This window comes from Chanos chanos, chromosome 4 (assembly GCF_902362185.1).
Source record: "Chanos chanos chromosome 4, fChaCha1.1, whole genome shotgun sequence".
Lineage (NCBI taxonomy): Eukaryota > Metazoa > Chordata > Actinopteri > Gonorynchiformes > Chanidae > Chanos > Chanos chanos.
The window spans coordinates 47384923-47410930 of record NC_044498.1 but is presented as its reverse complement, the minus strand read 5'-3'; the positions used below and the strand labels follow the sequence as shown (position 1 = coordinate 47410930).

Here is a 26008-nt window from a genome sequence, read left to right as displayed (position 1 = left end):
AATTAAGTTGAACAATGCCAGCACGCTGCCTTCGTCCACTTGTCTTTGCCAATTGCTACTGTAGTTCACTGGAAAACTAAAATGTCCCCAAACAGGAGACCTGAAGGATACGGGAGGGTCCTCAAGCACTGGCAGTTGCCATACTTGCAAGGTTGCATCATGGAACATGTGCTAATTCAGTTGCTAAGTTATGGCTCCGTTATGGAATCGGAGGGGAAACTGAGTTTTTAATTTTAGCTCCACGTACAGAAGAAGAAAGGGCACGCTGTATCTTGTTGAGTATCACTTTATTCGCTGTCGTTTCGGTCAACTGACCATCAGAGCATAAAAAAGTTATGCACGTAAGGTGTGTGGTTAAAGCTTGACTATATTCACTCGGATCACAACGTGCGTCGAACCCAACGTCCATCGACTGGAACCGTGACACGAGAACATTGATGTTTGTATCACGGTTTCGGTCTCACTTTCAGAATCGTTACACCTTTAATATTTACTGTGTATGTATACATATAGCAAAAATGTTAGGCATACCATATCATTTATAAGTGTGATGTTCTTAAATAGGGATGGATCAGTAGTTAATTAATAGTAGTTGGTTGATAACAGTGGAGAATAAGTTGATAATTTATATTTCTCAATTCGCATTTTTAATTTGAAATAAACACAGAACAACAATTTAAACAGCAAAGCTAGTAGCTGCAAAATTGGTACAAGCGAGGCACACTGTTTTACATGGTGATACTGAAATCAATATAGATTCCATTAGACATTGTTTAATGGGGGGTTCACTAGTTAGGTCAGTATGTTAGGGGCTGGATTTTGGCTCTGTAACATGAAGACTTGTAATTAGTTCTTAGCTCTTGCAATTTTTGCAGCTTTGATCATCTAAGCAAAAGCAATAAAAAAAAATCACATACCTATCAGTATAAGACGAAATCTTAGAACTGACTACATTTTATCATTCTGTCATGTAGCTGATCTTAAGATTTAGTGAAGATTTTAGCGCACAGCTGAATAAATGTACTATTCATACAAATCATCGATACGGTTGCCTTGGAAAATTAGACTGTTGCTTATCCCTAGTCTTTTGTCGATTTATATATATCAGTAATTTTCTAATTAAACAGAAGGGACAAGGGTCACCTCAAGGTACGCTGGACAGTACAGTGGAGGGTGTTGAAAAAAGGTTATCGTTTGGGTCTGGCGATGTGGTAACAAAAGCCACAATGATGGTGGGTGACAAAGTGAAGTTCAACATCGCTACCAAGCGTCAGACCAAGGAGGATCGTGCCGTCAATGTGGAGATTTTGCCTGACACCTTTCAGGAGTCAGAGGAGCAACGCAAGATAGTGAGTCCATTCACTTACTGAGTATAAATTTGGAAGGTCTGAGGACAGAGTAGATCAGTTAATTTGGTTATACTTATTAGATATTGATTATATCTAATGACATGTCTTCCTCAACCCAGGGTGTAGTTGTGAGCCTTGAAGATACTTTTGGGTACATCAAGAGCCAGCAGGACCCACAGCTGTTCTTCAGCCTGAGTGAGGTTATGGAAAAAACAAAGCTTATAATGTTAGAAAAGGTTGAATTCACTGTAATCCAGGTGAGTTTCCCAGAGCTTCTTACAGGTTCCTGTTTAGTAATAATGTTATTATTTTTAGGCTATGTATCGTGAAAATGTGAAGGTTTGAATAGGTTTTATGTGGTTTTCTAAGAATGAAGAAAAGGGGAAAGGGAACCAGGCAGTCAGGATCAGACGACTGGCTGAAAGTGTCTTCACGTCTGGACCAAAGTTAGAAGGACTTGGGGCGAAAGAGAAAGAGAGGGTAAGATGTGCAAAGTGGACGTACTTTGATAGAAAGGTACTTTCTTTTTACGTGTTTGTGAAATTAGTCGCTTTTATGTTCTACCTTTGTCTGTGCTTTGCCACTTGCAGAAAAAAATGACAATAAAACTGCTGCGAGACCCAAAAGACAAAATAAAAACTAAAGCCATCAAAACAGAAGATGAAGGCAGTGATCCTTTGGATGCTACGTGAGTAAAAGATCTATGATAGATTTTGGTAGCTTGGTGAAGGATTTGCCATACCTAAAGATAAGGCTTTACGTAATTTTTGTATGAAAAATACAAATCAGTAAACATCACAGATGCAGTAATGGTGACTGGGGTCATCCTAATAATTTGTTTTTATTTAGTAAACTGAATAAAGAGGATTTACAACCTATAGAGCCAGAAAAGGTTCCCAAAGAGGAAAATAAAGATGCAGACCTACAGTCTGGGCATGGTGGGTCTGCTAGTAGAGACAATGCAAAACGCTCCAAGAATAAAACGGACAGCGGACACCAGGAACATCGTGGAGTCCGAGAACACGCCCGAAGTGGACACAGTCGTAGCAGGAGCAGAAGTCGAAGTCGCAGTCGGGGTCACATTAGGTGGAGTCGGAGCCAAGACAGAAGCAGCAGAAATTACAGGAGACACAGGAGTTCCAGCCAAGAGAGAGGAGATGGCTGTCGGAGACACAGACGAAGCCGCAGCAGGAGTAGGAGCAGGGAGCGTACATATAGATACAAACGTAGCCGTAGCAGGAGCAGAGAGAGAAGCAGCCATATAAGTAGGAGGAACAGCTACAACCCAGAAAACGGGGAACAGTATTGCCAAAGGAGAAGCGACAGCAGAGACAGAATCAACAGGAGATACAACAAAAGCCCAGATCATAAACTCGAAACCTATAAGAGCAAAGAGAGTTCAGCATCTGCACGGAGTTCAAAGGAAAAATCTTATTCAGAGATTGCTGATGAGGAGTTGGCAAGGAAGAGGAGAGAACTAGAAGAACTCAATGAACTTATAGCACGAAGAAGAGCAACTGTGGCTATGGAACAAAGGTCCAGAACCACAGGGATGGATCCTGAAACATTCAGAGAGTACGAGGCCTCCACAAGCCTCCCTGATAGAAAATCAGATCCTCGACCCATTAAGTCCATTTTGAAGAGACGCTCAGAAGCTCTGCCTCAGGTCTGTCTTATAATGTTAATAGATTATTTTCTGAAGTCTGTCACTTACCCTCTTTCCTTTTTTACTCTCATTTGTTGTAAAGTGCATATATAAAAGTTCATGAAGTAACTGAATACTGTTTAAAATGACATCTATTTTCTAAATTCTTCTCATACAAAGGACTGTAACTGCTTCTGTACTCTTTTAACATTATGTGAAAGCATGGTGCATGAATATGAAACACGTCATTGTCATTCTTCTTTTTATTTATTTATTTGTTTGTTTGTTTTTTAGACTGATATTCTGACAGCTCCACATAGAACATCAGATGATCAATTCCATTGTGACAGGCCTCTGTACCCAATTACTCAGACAACTGATATTTACAATCCCACTGTTCAACAGCCACTGCACTCTAGTAGTGTTGATTCTTTCAACAAACTTGAAAATGAGCAGACAGTAGCCTCATACATAGCCGAACCCTCCTCTTATGTCAAGCCCAGTGTGCATCCGTCACTTGCCAAAATATCTGATGCAATGCATTTGCAAGACAACAGATCTTTCAGCCAGTCGGAAGTCAGCTATCCTCATAGTGATCTATCCACACTTCATCAGACACCTTCTGGCATGCCTTCTACCTGTCACTCTCCTCACAGACAACATTCCGCTTCAGAGAATAAAGACAACCTGTCCACACAGATGCAACGTTTCCTTAGTATTCTTAATAAGGGAGTAGATTCAAAACTAATGGCTAGTCTGGTCCAAGAGGCCAGAAAAGGACTGACGGACATAGAGGGCCAGGAAAACCTCCAACTGAGATCAGGAACGGATGTCAGTCGTAAAGATGAGCTGTACGATCGTTTCAAAGAAACTGGAGACGGAAGCAAGCAATCAGTCTTGGGAAGAGCAAAAAGCCCATTTGAAGACTACAGTCAGGATTACCTGCTGCCTCATGAAAAAGCTGTGCAGGATGGCAGCGGCTTTTCCCGAATCGTTGGCATGAAGCATGGAATTTACGCTCAAGAAGACGTTTTCAGGGAGCCCAACACAGAGGACGAAGAACGGTTCCTCTATGGGGAAAAGATGTCTGTAGATGACCATAGTGGGGTAGTGAAAGGCCAAAGTAGATTTATAGAGAAGAGAGACGGATATGCTGAAGACCGAGATTGGTATATGGAGGATCGGGGCCAAGATTCGCACCTGCAGAGACAAGAGGGGGATAGGTATGCAGACGAACAAGACAGGGGTCACCATGTGGAGGGTTGGGATCAACATCCAAAGGTCCAGGTTCAGTATTTAGATACCCGGTATGAGATGGATCCGAATCGCTCTGTTGGTGATCATAATGAGTGTGTGGAGAACAGAGACGAGTATCACAGGATGACAGTAGCTGACAGATACAAGGAAGTCCATAGCCCAGTTCATCAAATAAGGGAAGAGCCTACCGAAAAATCGGATGACAAGATAATGCATTTTGATAAAATCCAGAGTCTCCTGCAAACTATTGGCCTTAATCTAGACACAGCTGAAGTCAGCAAGTTGGCCGACAGGACAAGGGAACGGTTATATGGGAAGAAGGCAAAGGTGCCTGGTTCGTGTTCCGACTCGTCGGGCAGAAAAAGCGAGCGTTCGCTGAACCATTACGATCGACATCGTAGTCGGACAGACTCTTCAGAGTCTGAGGGCTTCCGATCTGTCTCTCCGGCAAAGTCCTCTCGTCGTGAAGTCTACATGAGCTACCGTGATTCTCTGAAATTCAGCGACCAGTGTAATAAGGAAGGTGAAATTGTCAAGGACCTGGACCTCCACAGAATTACAAGGACAATCAGAAACTCGCCAGAATCAACGCAACATACTCAAGATCACCATCCTTCACATACAGCAGAGGCGACGTTTTCTGACAGCCAGTCCAGCAGTTCTCAGTACGCTCAAGGATCTTCTGAATCCGCTTATTTAGCCACACAGTATCCCTACGGTGAAAACCGGGACTACGCAACCTTAGCTCTGACTCAAGGACTAAACTCTGCCTATACTTCTCACAGTATTCAGCATTTTTCTGTCGTACATGGGGGGATGGGAACGCCCGCACATTTGCCACCAAGTTATAATCCTTACATCATGCAGAGTTCGCATGCCCCCATGCTGTCATCGATGCCATGCCCCCCTCAGGTGCCTTTTCAACCCCCTTTTTTTAGCCCTCCTCCGTACGGTCCCACTGATGCTTCTGCTCAATCCGTGCCCCCTTCACTTGGATATCACGAGAATATTCCCATGCAGAGGGCAGATTCTGCCTCGAGCACAATGAAGAAGACCTCCAACACAAAGTCACGGTGCCTTAGAGTGATAGAAACAGTGAAAACTGAGAGGACAGTTAGCGTGGAGAGCTCATCACCAAGTCAAGGAGAAGGCACACCAGTCCAAACGGAACTGAAACAGGTCGCTCCCATAACAGAGGATGACATCAAGGCTAAACAGAAGAGGAGGGTATGCCATCAGTGATTGTTTTCTAAATTAACAATACTTTTTTCTAAGTTAATTGATGTATTTTAGCGATATACTTGGCCATTTATAAATAGACAATTACTTGATGTACACCATGTTGTAATGGTTCGCTTCTCTGGTTTTACATGTTGAAAAGAACAGTATGTTTGTTTACATAACCATATCAGTATGAGTGTGATGTCTCTCACGCATTTGTTGTGAGCAGCTGGAGCAGTTTAACCAAAGGATGAGGCAGAAGAAAGAGCAGCAAATGGAAGCTCAACGGACACGTGGACAAACTCCAAATACCACACCAGGTACCTCACTCTCACTCGCTCATTATCTAAGCCACTTATCCTAGTTAGGGTCGCGGAACACCAGGTACCTGTTATGTATATATAGTTTAAACAGGTTTGAGGTAGTGATACATTATGACCTCTGTGAAGGTTATCCAGTATCAGCTGCTAAAATGAAGATGTTAGGTTTTTAGTTTAGTTTTAGGTGATGAGCATCACACATCTTGAGACAAGAAAGTCCCAGTTCTTCAGTTGGTCATTATCGTTAAGAGGTTAGCTTTAGTTTTATGGTGAAGTATGGGACATTATGTTATTATATGTTAAATTATATCTCCGAGTATGACTGTAGGGTCTGCAGCAAAGAGGACTTGATTTTCCCTGACTCCTTCGTTGCCTTTAGCAACAAAATGGTTTCGGTGGATAGGCACATCGTAATGTTTAGGTAGTAGGTGTGCAAACCGTAACATCATTTGGACAAAGTCATTTTTGCGTAGTCTAGTCAAGTGTTAATTGGGTTTGCAGAGATGCATCTATCACGCCAAATATTTGTAACTAACTCATGAGTTAGTTAAGTGCATGGCTGCCCATTAGGGTTATGTAGCAGATATCCTTACTGGCTTCATACACAGACAAAACTATTTGCCAGTGCTTTCATCTAACAAGGTCTTATGACCCACTAGCATAGCTTAAAGCAAGTAGAACAACAAAAGAGCACGATATTTGAGGAAGTCTTGAGGAATGGTTTTTGTGACAACATTGCATGTAGCACTGATAGAATTACACTGGTGAATTACAGTAAATATAAGAACCATTTTGCTCCCATTAGATCAGCTACTTCATTTATAAGTTTACATAGTGACAGGCATAAGACAGTTACTCGAGACATCTGGCCCTCGGCTTTACAACGCCTCCTTTGGTCAGGAAGGTAACTTCAAATCTCGCAAAAGTCTGCAGAATCTTCTTTTAAACACAGTAAAGTATTATGACAGGCAGAACTGGATAGGAACAGCATACCTGCTGTGGAAGTTTTCTGACAGTAAAATTTTAGGAGACGGCGGAATGAATGCGACAGTTCATCGTCATGCCAACCAAGACCAGACCTTCACTGGACGTGAACTACAACACGGTAGAAGATATAACAGAATGAAATGGAAGATTTGTTTCACTTCTTTTATTGTTCGGAACAGATCAATTTGTTCATGCCTTGTAAAAATTGAGGAATCCAAAAATCCAAATACATTTGCTCATAAAATACTGTCATGTAAAAATTGTGTTCGTTAATTGTGGCACCACAGATCATATCTCATTGTAAGTCTAACCAGAAAATTGTTAAAATGTGGTGTTTCTGTGTAAAATACTAGACTGTAATAATATACAGGGATATTGGAAGATTATACTTTGGAGAGTCTATACCCTTTTTCAGTTAAAGCATTTCATTTTGGTTATTAGTCCTCTTTTCTACACTGTGTACTCCATGTGTACACTGTATTTATAAGGAAAATTTAATGCAAAGAAATATTGAAAATGCATTATTGAAATATAAAAACTGGATTAGTCTCCACCCTTTGAGTTAATACCTGGTCTTAAGCACCTGTTAAATTGGGAGTGTTTAGATAGGTCGCTATGAATTTTGCAGTTTGTCATTTCTCAATATTTGACTATTCTTATGAGCATGTCAGTTTAAGCGTTCGAGCTCTTTGGGAGGCGCTAATGTATATCGGTTCTTTGGGCCTGCGATAGATTTGTATAAATATGTTGCAAATGAGAATAGTTGATAGAAGTGGTGACTGGACAACTAAACACCAAGCTAGTTAGCTAGAAAAGTAGATAGCACACCGCTTGGCTAAGCCTTTCTGCCTCAGGTAGATTAACTAACATTAGACCCAGTTTAATAGATTGTTACGGTGCATTAAATGTCACTAAATCAGCAAGTTGGAGGAAGGTAAATCGAATAGCCAGCCTTAGCCTAATGCAAGCTTTTTTTGCCAGTTGCTGAGAGAACATCAATATTCAAATTTTAGCTAGGACTTGTGTTGTGTAATTATATTGACAAATTTACTGTTAGATAGCTAGTAATTTTGGCTAGTATGTAGGCCAGGTCTATGGTGAAGCAAAGACCAGACAATAATTTAGTGATGTAAATTGATTCAAGTTTCTAGTGTATTTAATTATAATACATGATTTACACCTATAATGCTTGGCACAGTATGTACCCTTTAGAAGAAGGTAGGAAGGGTGGCAGGTCACATTTCTGTACTCTGTAATGCTATGTGATTTTAAGGGCGATTTATGATATCATTCAGTTAACCGAGGATTGCACAGGGCAGGTGGATACTAATCCAGCCGAATTATAAAATTCTCAAATGTTAAACATATTTTTGGGGGGTTGTGGGGTATGATAATGTAGTCCAACAATACTTATATAAATGAAAAATATAAGAAAATAGCTTGCCAGAAGGCAACAAATTGTGAACATTATGAGAATGGGGTACAGACTTCCTATAGATACAGTGTAAAGATACATATTAAACCAGAACCTGGACCATTAGACCACAGAGTGGTTGTAAGAGATCATCAAGAGATCAGGAAGATTCCTCAGCTCATCATTTGGCCTGAGTCCCTGAAGTTAATGCACACCCTGTGTTGTCACATGTTTGCAGGGAAAGTTCTCAGCAAAGAGGTTAAGAACGTGTGGATATGCGGCCACTCGCTTGTGTTTTGGGCCGAGAAGAGGGACAAGTCTCCTGAGTTTGGCATGCAACTGGGTATGGATCCCAAATGTGTGAGGGTCTGGTGGAAGGGCGTGCAAGGAATGACATGGCAACAGCTTTTGCCACAGCTACTCCAGCTCAAAGGCAATTGGCCCAACCCTGATGTGATTCTGATGCACCTGGGTGGAAATGACATCGGCAAAAGTAGCCCCGAAGCCTTTGTGTCGACTGTGAAGAAAGACCTGCTGTCCATGAAGAGTATTTTCCCAGACTGCCTGCTGGTGTGGTCAGACATCCTGCCACGGCGGTCCTGGAGGCACACGGATGACAGCTTAACGGTGGACAATATCCGTATGGCCATAAACGAAAGCATACAAGGCATCATTAAGGAAATTGGTGGCACCGCTTTAACCCACGAAAACATAAGACCTGGTTCAAACGCTGGTCTCTATAGACCAGATGGAGTTCACCTTTCTGGAAAGGGCATTGATACATTCAATTCAAACATACAGGATTTTCTGGAGAAGTGGGAGGCAGTGACAAACCAGACAGAGACTGAGACAGATCAAGCCACCAGCTAAAAGAGCAGTTTTATATTGTAAGAAATGAATGTTAATTTTCTTTTGTTCGTCATTCTCCTTGTTTTGTGAGGGTTGAATGCCAACCTCAGTTAATTGGGTGAATGTATAGCATGTGAAGTAGTTTACACATCCAATCTACAAAGACTGTTTTATGACCCTAAAGCATTTGTGTTATCAGTTATATGTTGAAGAAATAAGACTTCTGTACTTGTTATTGTAGAAGTTGGAAATAAATGCATCAAGAAACTGTTGAGTCCACTTGTTGATTCCACTCTTGTGCCTTCTAAAATGATCTTTGAAAAGTTCTCTGTTTTGTGATTGGATTGCGTTGTGTTTTACTTATGCCCTAGATAAAGGTACAGTGACAAATAATACCAGATGAGTATCACAACTATTGAGCAGTATTTCAGTTGTGTTGAAAAACCAGGGATTTGGTAAGATACACCAAAACATCACTTTAATTCAATTAAAATATTATTTACAAAAAAGTCAGTGTTAATTACTCACATCTCTGTTTTTCAGTACTTTGTGCTTTAGTATGAACATCATACTGTTGTGTTAAGTACTGTTTTATGATGTTGGTGAACATTTTGACCGTTCCTGCACATGCTTTTTGGAAATTGCTGTGTCTCTTATTTTTGTGATGTACCATACTTGAGAAAAAAAATGGAGAGAGGGGTGGAAGGAGGCTCGTGTCAAGAAAGTGCCATCTCGGGTAGATTTGATAACTTTTTGCTGCCAAGAGCCAGCAAAGATTTATGAGCGCTGTAGCACCTTATAACATTGTAATGTCTTGAATCTGTAAGGAAGAACATCTGAAATGCTACTTATCCTTTCTAAGTGATAACTTTCAGAATGTATTCGATATGAATGTTGTTGATTATTACCATGGCAACTATTGCAGATCTTGACTTCCAGTGTGTTTGGGTCTTTGTTGCCCACAAAGTTCTATCAGCAAGAAAACCAGCACCCTCTGGGTGGAGGTAAATTCAGTTACATTTCTCCAATTTCAGCTATGAAGTTTACACAGGTGTCTCGCACCCCGGGGACTGCGGTGTGCATGTGTTCAGAAGAGGAGATGGAAGAGAAACACTGAATTTCACAAGAGATTAGAAGGAACTTGAGAAAAATGTTTGTTTCGGGTTGATGTCTTACTTTTGTTGGGCGTTTGCGTTTGTTGGTAAAATAATAAAAACGGCGCAGAGATGGTTTTTGGGAGTAGTAGTCTTCTTTATTGAGGCTCAGTGATGGCACAAACGAAGAGGAGAGGAGCCGCTCCTTGCACACAAGATGTTGCTGCGGCAACTCAATGTTACTGACGCGTCTCGACGTTACCATCGAAAGAAAACAATTCCTTGAGCAGAGATGTATTCGAGCCACACAGGGCCTTTGACCTTGCATAGATAATAAATACCTTTTACCCATGTATGAGAGAAAAGCAAGTGATTTCTGGTTTGCTGTTGGACTCTCAGATTTATTACACGTAGAGAAATGATTGCACACTGACCATCCATCCATGGGTGAAGGTAAGGATTTTTTTTAAGTATGTACAAAGGCAAACTGTTATGCATACTAATGTGAAATACATGTGTGTCTCTTCTGACCATAACACTACAGAGAACATTGTAGGCCCCACACTTTAAATTTTGATGTTAGTTGAATACATCTACGCTATGTTATTGACTTTGCACATTCTGAAAGTTCTAGTTGTGTTTCTTAATGATAAAATGATTGCACAAGGTAGCACTTTTGCTGAACAGTAAATGACCAGGATCATTCCTTTTATCAAAGAACAATGAAAATAAATTTCTGTGTACATCTTACTTTTTAATGTGGAATAAAAGAATTGTGAGTGGTAAGTCAATAAACTTGTTTCTGATAGAAAATGTGGAACTTTTGTTTTATTGCTGCTTTTTTTTTTAATTGCTGCTTTTATATATGTTCATTTAAAGTTTCACCAATATGAGAATGCACATACTAAACATGAACATATTAGATGCATGAAAATGATATGATGTGTTGTACTGCAACAGTAAAGACATGCTATGATTACATCAACAGTAGAGTCTTCCAGTCAAATAGTCATGCAAATACTGACCCCAGCTGTTCCTGTTAAAACACTTTTGGGAGAGATTAAACAGGATATTGCCCATTTTCCGTACTATTGACACGGTGTTTTTTTTCTACTTGTGAATAGTCTTAGAATATAACGATAAATGAAATAATAAGAAAGAGTAAACGAAGTGTTTTCTTGACATTTTTTAAAACAAAGAATAAATAAAAGAACATGGAATTTTGTCACGCATTGTTTTCCCGTCTTCCCCCTGAACTCCATTCCACTTGGTGGCAGGAAAGCACCCAGAGCTTGGCGGTCAACCGCTGCTTTAAAAACAATAGAAGAAGTAGAAGGCAAAGTAACCAATAGCAGCGAAAGAACTGCTTGCCACGGTTTCTTGCACGACTGTTTTCACAGAGTGCACTCTGTTTTTGAATGCATTTTGAGGGAATATGCTGCAATAATTCTGAATGAAATGTACACCCGCATCAAAGCCAACTGAGTAGTAAGTGGCCACAGCAGCTAATATTACTCGAGGAAGCGACATGTACCGTGGCAGGCCACCGCCAGGACAATATCCTCCGCGTTCACTTGGATTAGGTCCCCGTGGTTCACCTCCTAGGACCGGTCACCCTTTACCTCCACAACCCTCATACCGAGAGGAGCGAGGACGGGGAAGAAATGGATATCCCCACACCTACCACGGATACCCAGACGAGCACCACCGGTCACCACCGAGGAGAAGATATCCCTCTCCCGGTCCAGGAAGTGGCTTTGGTCCAGGAGAAGAATTTCGGGGAGGGAGGGCTCCCCCACGGGAACATTTTCAAGTATGTGTCGAAACAATGAAAAAATTAATCATGAACAGCTCATGTGACACATGTGCAATATGCAGAAAGTATTTCTATCTATCAGCTCACACCTTAAGTAGTAACCTGGTAACGTTGGAGAGCAGTTTTGTGCTTTGCTCCCGCATCCTTTTACATCCACTATACAATTTAAAACAAATTAGCATCAGCGAACTAATTCATGTCTTCTTAGCGACTTTATATATTCTTTACTAATGAACTAGATCTACATCTGGATTTAACTTAACACCATGTTAACTAGTGTTTAGAGTCAATGAATGTGGAAAAAAAAGTTATATTTCTGAGGACTCTTTTTTTGTTTCTCTGTCAATGATTGCTGTACTGCTTGTGTTTTTGTGCATTTGCCATACGTATTTCACCAGACTCTTCCCCCCCTCTGCACAGAGATTTACTCCATCACCTCCTCGAGGCGCAGTCCCTGTTGATCACAGTCTTGTGATCACTGTGGGCAATGAGCTGACTGCTCCACCTGACAGAGTGGTTCCCCCAGTCTCTGGTCGTCCCTATGTCAGGTACACTCATTTATAATTGATCATTAGTAACCAATGTAAAAAGAGATTTAAGTGCAGAATTTTGGTTAAAGACAAGCAAAGATTTTTTATTCTCCACCGCCGTCCCATTTGTAGAGATTATCATGTTGGAGATACACACTACAAGCGTGCGTACTCTCCCCGGAGAAGGAGTTACGACAGTCACGATGACAGGGGCTTGAGGAGGCGCAGTCCTAGCCGTGGCAGAAGCAGGGGTCGCAGTCGCAGTCCAGATAGAATCCGGAGCAAGAGTCGACCTCGCAGCAGGAGCAGGAGTCACAGTCGAACTCGTGGCTTGAGTCGTGGCCGGGCACTAAGTCGAGCACGCAGCAAGAGCCGACCCCAAAGCAGGAGCAGAACCAGAAGAAGGAGCCACAGCCGAAGCAGGAGTCGCAGTCGCAGCCGTAGTAGGGGCCGAAGCAGAGCGAGGAGCAGGGTGAGGAGCAGGAGTCGAAGTAGAGGAAGGAGTAGAGGAAGGAGTCAGGTTAGGAATCACAGTCCTAGTGACAGCGATGGCCAAGAAAAATCTCAAAGTACGAAGGAATATGATGAGTTTAAAGAACTGGAGATGGCCCGGCGACGCAAGGAACTAGAGGATATGCTGAACATGCCAACAAAGTCTATCTTGAAAAAGAGGCTTGACTCTGAGACTGACTCTCCTATGACTGTACGGGTAGGATCTATCTATCTATCTATCTATCTATCTATCTATCTATCTATCTATCTATCTATCTATCTATCTATCTATCTATCTATCTATCTATCTATTCATTTATTTGACTTGCTTGAGCATTTAGACCTGTATGTTGTAACCAACTGAGTTTAGGTTGGTTTTCTAAAACCAAATCTGATTATAAAAAAACTCTCTTTATCATTTCAAAGATCTGTTTATATCCGCAAAAATCTTTTGTCTTTCATATAGTATCATATGACTAAAGTGGCATCCAATAACATTGTATGAATCCATTTTCTTTAGTGGGATTAAATATGTCCAAAAAACGGAAGTTTAAGGGTTAATATAAGCAATCTGTCAGTCATCTGGTTTAATTGGTTTAAATCATACGTTTTGGTAGGAGAGCATTTCTTTATCTTTGTTCATCTGTTCTTTGTAAGCTAATTATTTCAACTTAACCGTTCCAAATTTTGACAGACAAGCGACTCCCCACAAGAAGCCGCAGCTGAAAATCCAGACAGCGCTCTTTCACAAGAAGCAGAACGTTTACTCAGTGCAGTGACCAAAAGAATGGAACCTAGCTTATTGGCCTCAGTGCTTGGACAACTGAAGAGGGAACCCCAGACTCTAAGGCAAAGCTCCAACACTCTCATTGAGTTCATGAGCAGAATGCAGTCAGTCAAGGAGAGTGACAGTGACTTTATTCTACCCCATGACAAAGTCAGGCAGGACAGTGGTGACTTAAGCAAAATCCTTGGCATCATGGCAGAGGCTGAAAGAAAGAAAAGCTATGGTGATGATATTGAGGATGAAGAAAAGTTCCTGTATGGTGATGAGGCTGAGGAAAAAGAACCAGCTAAAAGCATCCCTGTAACTGGACAGGACAGTTTGTTAGATATCTACGGGGAAACGAAGGCTGAAATGACACATTATAATGACAGTAAGATGGGAATGCAACCTTATGACCTATTGAGGAGGACACACGGTGCACTTGGTGTGACTTCGTCTTATATTCAGGGCAGCACTGGGGAAGATCTGGAAAGTTACTCAAGCCGGAATGTTCAGCAGAGAGACATGAGATATCAGGGTCTGCAGCATGCTTCCACCACACCTGATATGAATATTAAAGTTGGAATCACATCCACTGACCGGTCGCAGGACGTGAAGGTGAGGCAGGAGGTTGAGGAATTTGAGAAGATTCAAGATCTACTCAAGACTATTGGCTTGGACCTGGGCGTTGCTGAGATCAGCAAGATGGCTGCCAGAACAAAAGAGCGCCTGCATGGGAAAAAAACAGAACAGAAGGGTTCCATGCCCCACAGATCCGAGAAACTGCGAAAGAGTCGTAGCAGGAGCCATAGTCGAAGTAGTAACAGCTCCAGCAGGAGCAGCAGCAGCAGCAGTAGGAGCAGGAGCAGGAGCAGGAGCAGGAGCAGGAGCAGGAGCAGGAGTAGGAGCAGGAGCAGGAGCAGCAGTCCGAGAAAAGGTCACAGCAATAGCCGAAGTAGACACCGGAGTCGGGATCGTAGCTGGAGCCGGGGCAAAAAGAAGTCACTACCACCAGACAGATGGGTTTCACATGCAGAGCCTTATAGTCAGAAAGAAGGACGGCTAGGAGCTAAGACTGAGGAGCATAATTGGGGTATCCCAGTACTAGCCAAGACCGGCTCTGAAGTTGTCAGTCCCACCACACATATGCCGCCTCACCCCGCTATTTCAATGCCTGGTTACACCCAGCCCCCTGCTCATGGGCCTCTGCCAAACTTCCCACCCCCTGGCTGTGGCCCATATGGTAATTACATGCCTTACATGTCCCAAACATGGCCTATGTACCCACCCCCAAGTATGCCAATGCCCCCTTCATGTACAGTGGAGGACTTCAAAATATCCAGTACTGATCGCCCCTACCTTAAAGTCATTGAAACAGTCTCTACAGATCACCAACAGACGGATAAAACAGGTAAAAAAATAGTTTACGCTTGTTTTGTGGTATAGTCTATGTAATTTCAGGTTAATGTTGAATGTATCTGTTGAATCAAACTGTATCTGCCCATAGCATTATCAAAGTTGGATTCACAAGATCGAGAATATTCAACAGGTAGCAGCAGCCATCAGAAGAGAGACTTAGAAGAAAGGAATAATGCCAATCAAAAGCAGAAGGTATCAGAATGAAGTATGATTTGTGTATACTTACTGTTTATGTATTACGATGTACAGTATATGCTATATGCTACATATCAAAGACCTTGCCAACAGATGTTCAATATTTATAATATTTTAATATTTTCCAGCAGTCACTGAACATTTGGTTTGATGCCTATATCTTAAAATGCAGATGCCTTGTCTGTGTATTTGTGGTATAAGTTGTCCATACCATGACTGAAATTTGATATCAAAACAGTGGTATGAAATGCCTAAGAAGGATTGGTTTCCTTTCAAAATAACCTTACCATGTTCAGGTGATGGAGGAACTTGAGAACCTGAAGAGGGACAGAGATGTCCGGTTGCAGAAGAAGGAGAATCTCTTAAAAGAACTGGAGAGATTACGAAAGCAGCAAGGTATTTCACTCCCCAGCGATAGACCCCATGATCTGACATCAGTTCAAGGGTTTAAGGAGAGGTTTTCCTTTTTTTTTTTTTTTCCCCCCTTCCATTTTCACAAAAACAACTCTGTACAGGGCCTTTGATAATCTGTACTGGCATTGATAGCTGGGTTTTAACATGTCAACGTCCTCAATTGTAAACCAAGGGGAGTATCTGTAGAGACACTAGTCTAATGTGAACCAGTCTTTCATTGCCAATTGGTCCTATCATTTCTCCCTTGTCACTTCTAAAAATTCATTGCCAACATCGCTCATAGCAGCTTATAACGCTGTCCACTGCTAAATTAGATTACCCACAGAGGTAGCTAATGCCATGTTTATCAGTGGAAGGCCGCTAACGTTAAGGAGCGGTTTAACTATAGCGTTTAACTTATTCTGCCTAAATGAAGCAATGGTAATTATATCTGCGACTTGCATTTCTGTAGTTACAATTGGTGCATTGGAAATTATTAAACCGGAGGTGACAAGTAAACAAACCTGAGCTGAACAAGTATCTAACATGGCTTGGTAGCCGAACAAAGTTATTTAACTTATCTTTCAAACGTGTAGTATGAAATACCAAAGTCGCAAGTCCTTGCTGCAGACAGTCATATAGTAGTGCATTCAACAGCAGCGTTTAATTTAGGTCACTGTATCAGTTTATTGCATTATTTATCAAAAATGTAATATATGTTGTTGTACTTTCATTCAAAACGCTATATATGACAATAAAACAAGTTTCTTTTTAAACTGCATTATATCATGTTATCTTGGTGGGGACTCTTAAATAACTACACATAACAAATGTTAGGGAAAATCTTTGTTTTTGTCATGTGTTTCTGGGGTAAAAAAAAAAAAAAAGATATCGGCTGATGTATCATTATCGGATTTTTAAATGCTTAAATATCGAAATTGGTATTGGTCTGAAAAATCCTATATTGGTCAGGCTCTAATATATATGTGTGTGTGTGTGTGTATATGTTGATTATTTTATATATGTATTATATATATTATTTTATATATGTGTATATATATGGGTTTTTTTTTGTTTTTTGTTTTAATTTGTTGACCTTTCCTTCACCGGCTGTGTGTTACTGGATTTTTTAAGGAGAGCTCCTGAGGAGGAAACGGAGGGAGAAAGATGGCCACAAGGACCCTTTGCTGGTTGAGCTTGGTCAGCTCCAGGAGGACCTGATGGCCCAGATCTCCAGTCTACGCGCTGAACAAGAGGCGGCCGACGAGAAGCTTTCTGAGCTGAACAAAGTGGCCAGTATCCTTGGACTGGGCCGAAGGGAGTCCAGGAGCTCAGGGGAGCAGGAGCACCACCCTCCCCAAGGCAAGAGGCAACAGCGAGCCCGAAGCCCAGATAGAGCAACATCTTGCTCCAACATGTCTTCCACAAAGGTAGAATTCTCAATGCTGCTACAGGAAAGGTTCTGAGAGTGTATGCACTTATAAAATCCTTTCTTTTGTGTCTAGTTTCTTTAATATCTCCTTAAATCTACAAATCTTTTATTGAATGACTTGGCAAAGCTGACATTTTTCTTCTTGTATTTTAAGATGCCTTATCTCAAAGGGCTAGTTGATAGGATTTTTTCAGTGGCTTTGCTAACGGCTTAACTTTTTGCTCGATTTAGTTGATTAATTTTCTCAGTCAATGCCAGGAAATGTTTCTTTAACTTCAACAATTCATCATTTCTCTCGAATCGCATTATTTCTGTTTGTGGTTGTGGACCTTTTTTTTTTTTCTCTAACCTGTCATTTGTCCAAATAATTTTTTAAAATTTACGTGAGAACAGGAGCAATCATTTAGGAGATCTCATATCTCATTACTATATGTTTACCAAACTGTTCATTTACTTCCTCTGGTGTTTCATGTACACATATCAAATTCACATCAACAGGCATTCAAAGGGAACTAAATGGAAACAGTCATCGTTGGAGATTGAATTTTGAGAGGATAGCATTATTAGCTGTATGAAGTGAATTTAGCATCAAGCGGCCCATGATGTTAGCACAGTTCAGTACAATGTCACTGCCAGTTTGCTCTGAAAATCTTTGGGCTTTATGTAACAAAAGGGTGGATAAATACCAATTTATGAACTATTTGGGTTGAGTTTCCATGCACAAAATGACAAGTTCTTGAACCAAAATCCAGAAAAAGAGACCTATTTGTTAACACTTTTTCTGAATGACGTAACTACATACGAAAACCTTTAACTGCAATTTCATATTTACTAAGTTTAAGGAGGCAAAAGAAATCGAGGACTAAAAATCACTCATGCTCACCACTATCTTATTATTCAAATATCCTGACATGGTTGAACAAGTTTTGAGGTTTTTGCAGGCACAGTAATGCCGTTGAGTGTGAAGAGTCATTTTGTTTTGTGAACACAATATGTTTTCGTAGAATAACTTTAATAACTTCAGAGCGGCATTCCATGATGTAGAGAGTGAGCCAGATAAGTTGAGTCAAAAGTCACTACCATCTAATTGGAATACTCTTTAGCTGTTTTCCTATTGGACAGTTTTGACATTTGGCTCAAGGTAGCTGGTTAACTGAGACATTCTGCTTTCTGGAATAATCCCCAGGAAGTTTAATTTTTTTTGTTTTTCATATTAGAATGTTGCTTAATTAAAGTAGCTTCCCACTGGTTAGTCAAAATGCCAAACTACTTTGTCGTTGGATGTATTTGCTTTTTTGCAGCTATGCCCCATCAGTGCTTTGCAAACAGTCTTATTTTGTTTGCCTAGCACTGATAACAAACAAATATAGAATACAGATACATATTTATTACAATCAGTGTCTCAGCATTAAATTTCGTTCACAAGTGCAAAATTTCTACCTGTCAAAAAAGTTTACACGGTTGTCCAAAGCAAGTAAAACCTTTAAATATGTCCTGGGTATTTACCTCAAGACTGGGACGATGAGATGGCCTTAAATGCAAAGGTAAGACTGCTTTGAAAACTTAAGTGAATTGAAAATCAGGGTTCAGATGATTTATTGTGCTTGATTTTACTTATTTATTTATTACTCATTCGTTTATTTTCCCACTTTAACTTTGAACCTCCGCTCATTTCTTATTTTTTTTCTTTTTTTTTCCCTAAACGCCTCACATTTGTATATGTCTGTTCCTCATCAAACAGGCTTCTGCGTCTAAATCTCGAGCGTCTCCTGAAAAACCGTTGGAAAGTCAAAAACCCAAAGGCCGGACCCCTGACACAACAGCAGATCATTTTGATTACTATGATGCAGGAAACCACTGGTGCGAAAACTGTAACGTCACTTGTGGCTCCATGTTTGACTTTTTCATGCACTTGCACAGTAAATCGCATAGAAAGGTAGGTCAGCTGCAACCTCCCACCCACCATATTAAAACATATTATAGACGTAGTTTGCTTGTTCTTTTCAATACTCTAGGATCTCCTCGCCATTTATATTGTGATGTATTTGTTGTCTTTAGGTGTTTTGCCAGCATGTTTGGAGCAATCAATTCTCCAAGCATTTCACCCTTTTTCTTTGCAGTCTATATTTTTGATCATAAACACCAAGCTACTTTATTTCCAGTCTTGAAATTTGAGAGTTTTTGAAATAAGCCATCTACTCTGTCACTCATCTCTGAACAGACTCAAGATCCATATGAGAGGCCCTGGGCATGTGACTTGAAAACTGAAAAGAAGTCTATGGCAGGGGAGAAGCCTACTAAACCAGCAAAAGGTAGGATTCACCAGAAGTCAAATATTGGCATGCACTTGACCTCTGACATTTCAAACAAAATTATTTAAAGAGAGACAGAAAAGTAATCCATACATCTGTTTGAGGATTAAGTGTTGTGTTTCTCTGGGCAAGTGACAGGTAACCAACTTTTGTACCATTGCAGAACAACTTTATATAGAATAACTACATATATATATATATATATATATATATATATATATATATATATATATATATATATAATATATTTATCATAAGATAGAAATCTGTTTGAGGAAGTTACTTAAACACATTTAACATGATCTCTTCCAGTGTGGCCTCTTCTCTTCATGGGAGCACAAAATGGGTAAAGCATAATTGATTAATGTTGGTATTAGGGGTCGACCAATTATCGGCCTGGGCGATTATCGGATCCGATATTCAGCAGTTTTACAATTATCGGAATCGTTATTTTTTTTAATCCGATTGCCGATAAAACGAATTAAGTTATAAATGCGCTACTTTGGCTCTGATGCAGCCGCCTCTCTCTGTCTGTAGTCACCACTCTGTGGTCTCGAGCAGTGTGTTGCCCACAGCACTATCTGATTCAAGATTCAAGATTCTCTATCGCCACGCGTAACAAGTGCTATGAAATGCTTACTCCATACTCACTCCAGCAATATCACTTCTAAACATGAATTCTAAACAATGAGTAAATACTCAATAAGTACAATAAAAAGTAAGTTTGGTTACAAGTCATGAGTAATAGCCTGTCGACACTGGAGGCTACTGCGCCACACAAGCAAGAAAGTTTCTTTGCTCACCACCCTCGTCTGTTCCGAGTGAGCGCGTCCCCGTTGAAGTCTCTGCAATTTATGAGAGGAACAGAAGCCGTCTCACTAGACAGCACGCTGAGCAACTCTGCTTTCTGCACCACAATCTGGTGCTGCTGAATTAAGACTACTAATTGAGACTCAAATTTCAGTACAAATTTAAGTTTTACTAGTTTTATTTATTTTAACTTTATAAAACTTCTGGGAGCTATTTTATTTATTTATTTATTTATTTATTGAAATTTTCAGATAACTTTATAAGAAATCCTGCTGGGAGCTCCCTTGCACTTTTTGTTTTAAGATAATGTTGAAAAGTTCCCTTTTAATTAAGCATATGCTTAAAGACATTTCAATGAAGTTTTGTGTAGGAATTTGTGTTATTCTAAATTTTGAAACCAAGATTTTCATTTTTACTGCGAATGTATATTGGTTCCAAATATTGGGTTTTGGTCTCCTTGATTAGTAATAATCGGTATCGGTATCGGTATCGGCCCTGAAAAAACATCTGTCGACCCCTAGCTGGTATTGTTAGCAAATTGATTGAACTGTTGTCATGCCTCTTTATCCCGTAGGTTCTGAGTTTTTGATTCCTGTGAGGGGATTTTATTGCCAGTTGTGCAAAGAGTTTTTTGGAGATCCTATTTGTGCAGAGGATCACGTCACAAGTTATGCTCACAATGAGAAATACAAGGTAATTCCTCGTTTTTATTTTTCATGACACAACGAATATAGGCCACTATCAAGAGCCATTAGAATACAATATATCTATCAGATGATTTTGAATCATGCAGAAATTTTCCTTGATGCTCTATAATGTTTAATGTTTAAGTATTTGAGAATATTTGCAAAATGTTTGCCTGAAACTTTTGTTTAGAGATTTGTTTATGTTCCCTGTCACCAGAAACAAATGAGTGAGCACCCATTCCACGAACAGAGGAGGAACCTGGTTCGCCAGGCTGGTGTGGAAAGCAGTGAGAGGAAGTATTCTGAAAACAAACGAAAACAGGGGGAGGATGACGACAGAGAAGAGCAGAAAAGATCCAAACATAGCAGAGAGGAAGAACGAAAGTTCAAATATGAAAGAGAAGTAGAGGAGGAGAGATATAAAAACAGCAAGGAAGAGGAGCAGAAGTCCAAGTACAGCAAAGGAGAAGGGGACAAGTCCAAATACAAAAGGGAGGAAGAGGAGAGGTCTAAATACAGGAGAGAGGAAGAGGAGAAGTCTAGATATAAGAGGGAGGAAGAGGAGAAGTCTAGATATAAGAGGGAGGAAGAGGAGAGGTCTAGATATAAGAAGGAGGAGGAGGAGAGGTCTAGATATAAGAGGGAGGAGGAGGAGAGGTCTAGATATAAGGGGGAGGGAGAGGAGAGGTCTAGATACAAGAGGGAGGGAGAGGAGAGGTCTGTGTCGAGCAGACATCGAGAGGAAGAGAGAATCAGATATAGAGAGGATGAGGAGAGGGCAAAGTACAGGAAGGAGGAAGGAGAGAAGTTCAGATATAGAAGAGAGGAGGAGAAATCAAGGTACAGTAAAGAAAAAGAAGAGGGAAAGCACAGCAGAGAGGATGAAAAGAAGTCTAAGTATAGCCTTGAGTTAGACGAAGAAAAGAGATCCAAGTACAAGAAAGAGGAGGAGGATAGATGGTCAAAATCAAAATTGGAGGAAGATGGTGATAATGAGGAAGGTGAGGGATCAAAGAATAAAAAGAAGGAGATCCAGTCTCAGCACCCAAAGGACAACGTGGCTAGTCAGTCAAAAGATGAGAAGGACGGTACAGGGAAAAGCTCTGTGAAAAATAAAAAGGTTGAACCTGAGAAACCTAGCGTTCCCGCAAAAATTCTGTGTGGGCCCAGTCCGGCTATGCTTGCAAAACTTCGCAAGAAAAACGAGGAAGCCACGGGGCGACCTGCATTTGGGAAGTTCAGTTGGAAAAAAACAGAGAAGACAGAGCTAGAGAAGGAGGCAGAGAGAATGGCGGCACAGTTCATCAAGGAAGATGAGGAGGGTCAAAAAGAGGCCGGTGAAAAAAATGAGGATGACAACAGTTCATTCACCAAATCTGTAGCCGCTGCCAAGACTATTGCCTTTAAATTGGCAGGGAAGGGAGCTCTACCTCCCTCTAACTCTAATACTTCAAATGTTCCCTCTAATGCCCCTGTACCTGCCATGGTTCTGAGGAAGTCTAGCTCTTCATTGCGTAACAAATCATCCTCTACAAATGCGCTCCTCTCAGCCAAATCTACAGCAGACTCAAACAACATATCTGAGTCTGGGACAGGAAATTTGGCCACAAAGGACACGGCGCTGTCAGCCGACGTCATTTCTATGGCGTTCAGAGGGGAAGAGGTGCAGCTAAAATCCTCAAGCGATGCATCCTCAAATCCTGTGGCCACCACATCTTTCTCCACAGGTACAACTACGTCACCGCTTTGTTCCGCTGCAGGAGCAAAAGGTGATTCTCCATCATCTTCTGTGTGTGTGCTGACTCTCGAGTCTGACGTCGCTGCCCCTGGTGTTCCCCAAAGTGAGCAGAACCTTACCGTGGTTGTTCGCCCTCCTCCGCAGTTTAAGAACCTGAGTGACCTTCCTTCAAAACCAGACAAACCCAAGACGAGTCTCGCCACGGCGAAAGCTAAAGATTTGTTTGACATCTTCTACAACATCAGTGGCTCCTTGACCCCTTCCAGTGCAAGTGGTATCGCTAATAAAATGATCTCTGAATCCACACCTGAAGCCAGTGACTCAAAGAACAAAGATGTCAATGAAAGTAATGACTCAAAGCCTGAAGAGTCTCCTGAGAGTAAAAGTATTGACGGGACTAAGGAGATCGGCGAAAGCAATGACATACAGGAGACAAATGAAAATGAAGAGACAAGCGGCCAGGATGCCGAGGAGGATGCTAGGGCGGTGTCGTTTTCCCCACCTCCAGGTTTCTTCACAGAGCAACTGAACCTGGAAACGTTTGAGTTCAGTTTCGAAACTTTGTGAAGGACCGGCCGACAAACGGTTTTAAAGGAGGGAGGTTATAAATGTTCTTAATGTTTCAGTAACAGTTCTTTTGATATTGAGGGAAGGCTTCATATCTTTCATTTCTCAACCTTTTGGCAGGTAGTGCCAGTGAAATGGTGGACTGACAAGCACCTATGCTGGGCTGGGTGTTGGGTCGGGGATCCCACTGAAAGACTGAACACTTACTTAAGAAGTAATGAATCCTTAATATTTTGACTATGTTTGGCAGCCTTTTGTTTTTGTTTAAGATCTTGAACTACTTGTTTCTTTTTTGTTCTACAGCAAAAAAAAAAAGTATCTTATGTTTTTTTTAAACATGTTGCTGACTATTTTTTGAATATGTTTGTATGTGTTTGGAACTCATTTGAACTTTACAAGTCATTTTTTTTCTTTTTTTCTCCCTTAAAATGAATGAAAGATGTTTTAACACAGGAGATGGAGACATCCCGCTTGGAGGAGAATAAGTGATGGTGAGAAGTTGTTGCAATAAGGACCAAAAAATAATCACAAATGTTTTGTGTTAGTGTTGCAGTCACAACATAAAATGCCTGTCAACACTCCTCTGAGGAACTGTGCACATAATATGTATTGTGCCCCCCTCTCTTTTTTTTTTTTTTTTTTTTATAAAGGAAATTCAAACAAACACTGTTTTTCTCAACACTGTACAAAATGGTACCAGCTGAATTAAAAAAAACCAAAAAAAACCCCCAGCTGTTCTGCAGTTCCTGTTGTAGAAAGTGTAATTCAAATAAATTTCTGTGACCTCTGCCGTTGCTGTGTATTTCTAACTCACGAGGTACTTTGTCACTGTAATAACACACTGCAACCAGGATATTCTGTTCCTGAATTTACATAATGGATATTATTCATCCTTCAAGCATTTTGTCACAGGTTATTTTTAAGTGTTATCAGCAGCCTGTATTGCTGACTTAAACTGCAAAAGGTTGTTTACCAAATGAACCGTTATACATTCAGACACAGTTCAGTGTTATATTGTGAAATATTTCACTGAAAGAGTCATTACGTTAGTTGCATGCACATATATTCCATATAAATTGTCTGAGACTGTGTAATCCCACACGGAGCAGATTTGTCTTTATTTTGATGGTGCTTATGGGATTGCTTTTTAATGAACCAGGCATTTGTAGTATCGTCAGTGTTTGATTCCGTGGAACACCAGCAGCTAGTTGGCAATGCGATCAGGATCTCTGAAAAGGTAAGGGTTTTTTTTTCCCCTTGTTTTATTCTTGTCGTGCAGTAATTAGTTTTGACATTGACAACACTCTATAAACAGTTGTACTTGTTTTAACTGTAGCGTGCGTCTTTGTCTCTTTGTTTCACTCAATTTTATTCTGATAAGTATGTTGTCATTGATTTTTAGTAAATACTGTGCACCAGGCTTAAATCAATGCCACAACTCTGTGCTAACTGAAATAAACATTTGAATTTCATTCATATTTCCTGTATTTTTAATGTTGCATCTGTCTCACTATACACACCATTTGTTTATAAACATGTTAAGATGACAGCGTACAGTACATGGCACAAACTTCAGAATGCTTGTGAATGGATTTTTGTTGACAAAATAAACCCACGTACATCCAGTAGAGGGTGCTGGTTAATTCTTAAGTTTGTTTGGTGGATCCTAAAGGTAATTGTAAACATTAAGATGAAAAGCCGCAGATATGGCAGATTTTGTGGAAGCTGAGGAGGACATGAGCAATCTAATTATGTGTTAAAAAAAAAAAAAGACATACTAAATATGCCTCGAAGACTTTACTGACACTGCACATAAGGAACATGTGGGATACTTATTCTACCAAAAATCTTGCATGGTGTCAAGAAATTTGTTATTTGAGTTCAGACCAAGCACAAAACATAACAACAAGAGCTACAACAAAATTATACATCCTATTATTAGAAACATTAAATTTACACATGACATGTTTACCAACGAACAGAAAGAATGATAATTTGCTACGAGTGTCACGGAGTTCTTATTTTCACACAGGAAGCATTGTTTTTGTGTGTATTCAGTATCTCATATGATCTGTTCTGCAGTAGCCGCACAACCACAAAGAACCCATACACAACAATCAAAATAAGCCATAACGCAGTGTTACACAATTGTTTCCTCTAAATTTCTTTTACTGTTACTCTTGGTTTTATCAAAACCAGTATGAGATATCGAGTAAGTAAACAGTGTCGTTGTAACGACAAACAACTGTTATTCCCTGAATTCCATCCTAAATTTGAAATAAAGTTCGTTCGCCTTTGTTGGCTGCTGACATGCTACTCAATCATCGACTAGTTGGAACGAGCTTTCATGTGGCTGATAACAAATGGAAAGCAGTCTGCTGCATATGTGGACACACATGGTCATTCTGCAGCTGTTACTTGCTCCTCTGACCTCGTTTGTTCTCTGGTGAGGACTTTTCTCATTTGTTCAGTGCAACAATATCTGAGGTTGCGTCGAGGTCACACAACAAGAGTGGGTTATGGGCAATGAAAGTGATTTGGTGAAGGAAAGAGATAGTGTCACTGTACAGAAAATGAATGAGAATGACGAATACATGAAAGACGTTTGTAAGATATGGTGACAAAAATACATGAAGGGAACAAAGGACAAATTTTAGTCACTGAACAGTTCATCTGTATTCATTAAAGTTGCATGGGATCCAGGATTCAGCAACAC

The 26008-nt window shown here is 40.5% G+C and overlaps 2 protein-coding genes across 2 annotated transcripts; both read left to right on the top strand.

Annotated features, from left to right (window-relative positions):
* The first annotated feature begins 3552 nt into the window (after nt 1–3552).
* LOC115808967 (uncharacterized) lies at nt 3553–9180 on the top strand. Its single transcript, XM_030770366.1, has 3 exons — nt 3553–5478; nt 5702–5792; nt 8432–9180. The coding sequence occupies exons 1-3, from the start codon at nt 3622–3624 to the stop codon at nt 9061–9063; spliced, it is 2580 nt and encodes an 859-aa protein (XP_030626226.1). The 5' UTR covers nt 3553–3621; the 3' UTR covers nt 9064–9180.
* A 2484-nt stretch (nt 9181–11664) lies between these two features.
* znf318 (zinc finger protein 318) lies at nt 11665–23292 on the top strand. The gene is made up of 12 exons (XM_030772387.1): nt 11665–11949; nt 12373–12500; nt 12615–13191; nt 13669–15151; nt 15248–15351; nt 15651–15750; nt 16882–17177; nt 18921–19115; nt 19401–19491; nt 20876–20994; nt 21205–21371; nt 21447–23292. The coding sequence occupies exons 1-12, from the start codon at nt 11665–11667 to the stop codon at nt 23290–23292; spliced, it is 5391 nt and encodes a 1796-aa protein (XP_030628247.1).
* Nucleotides 23293–26008: the final 2716 nt, after the last annotated feature.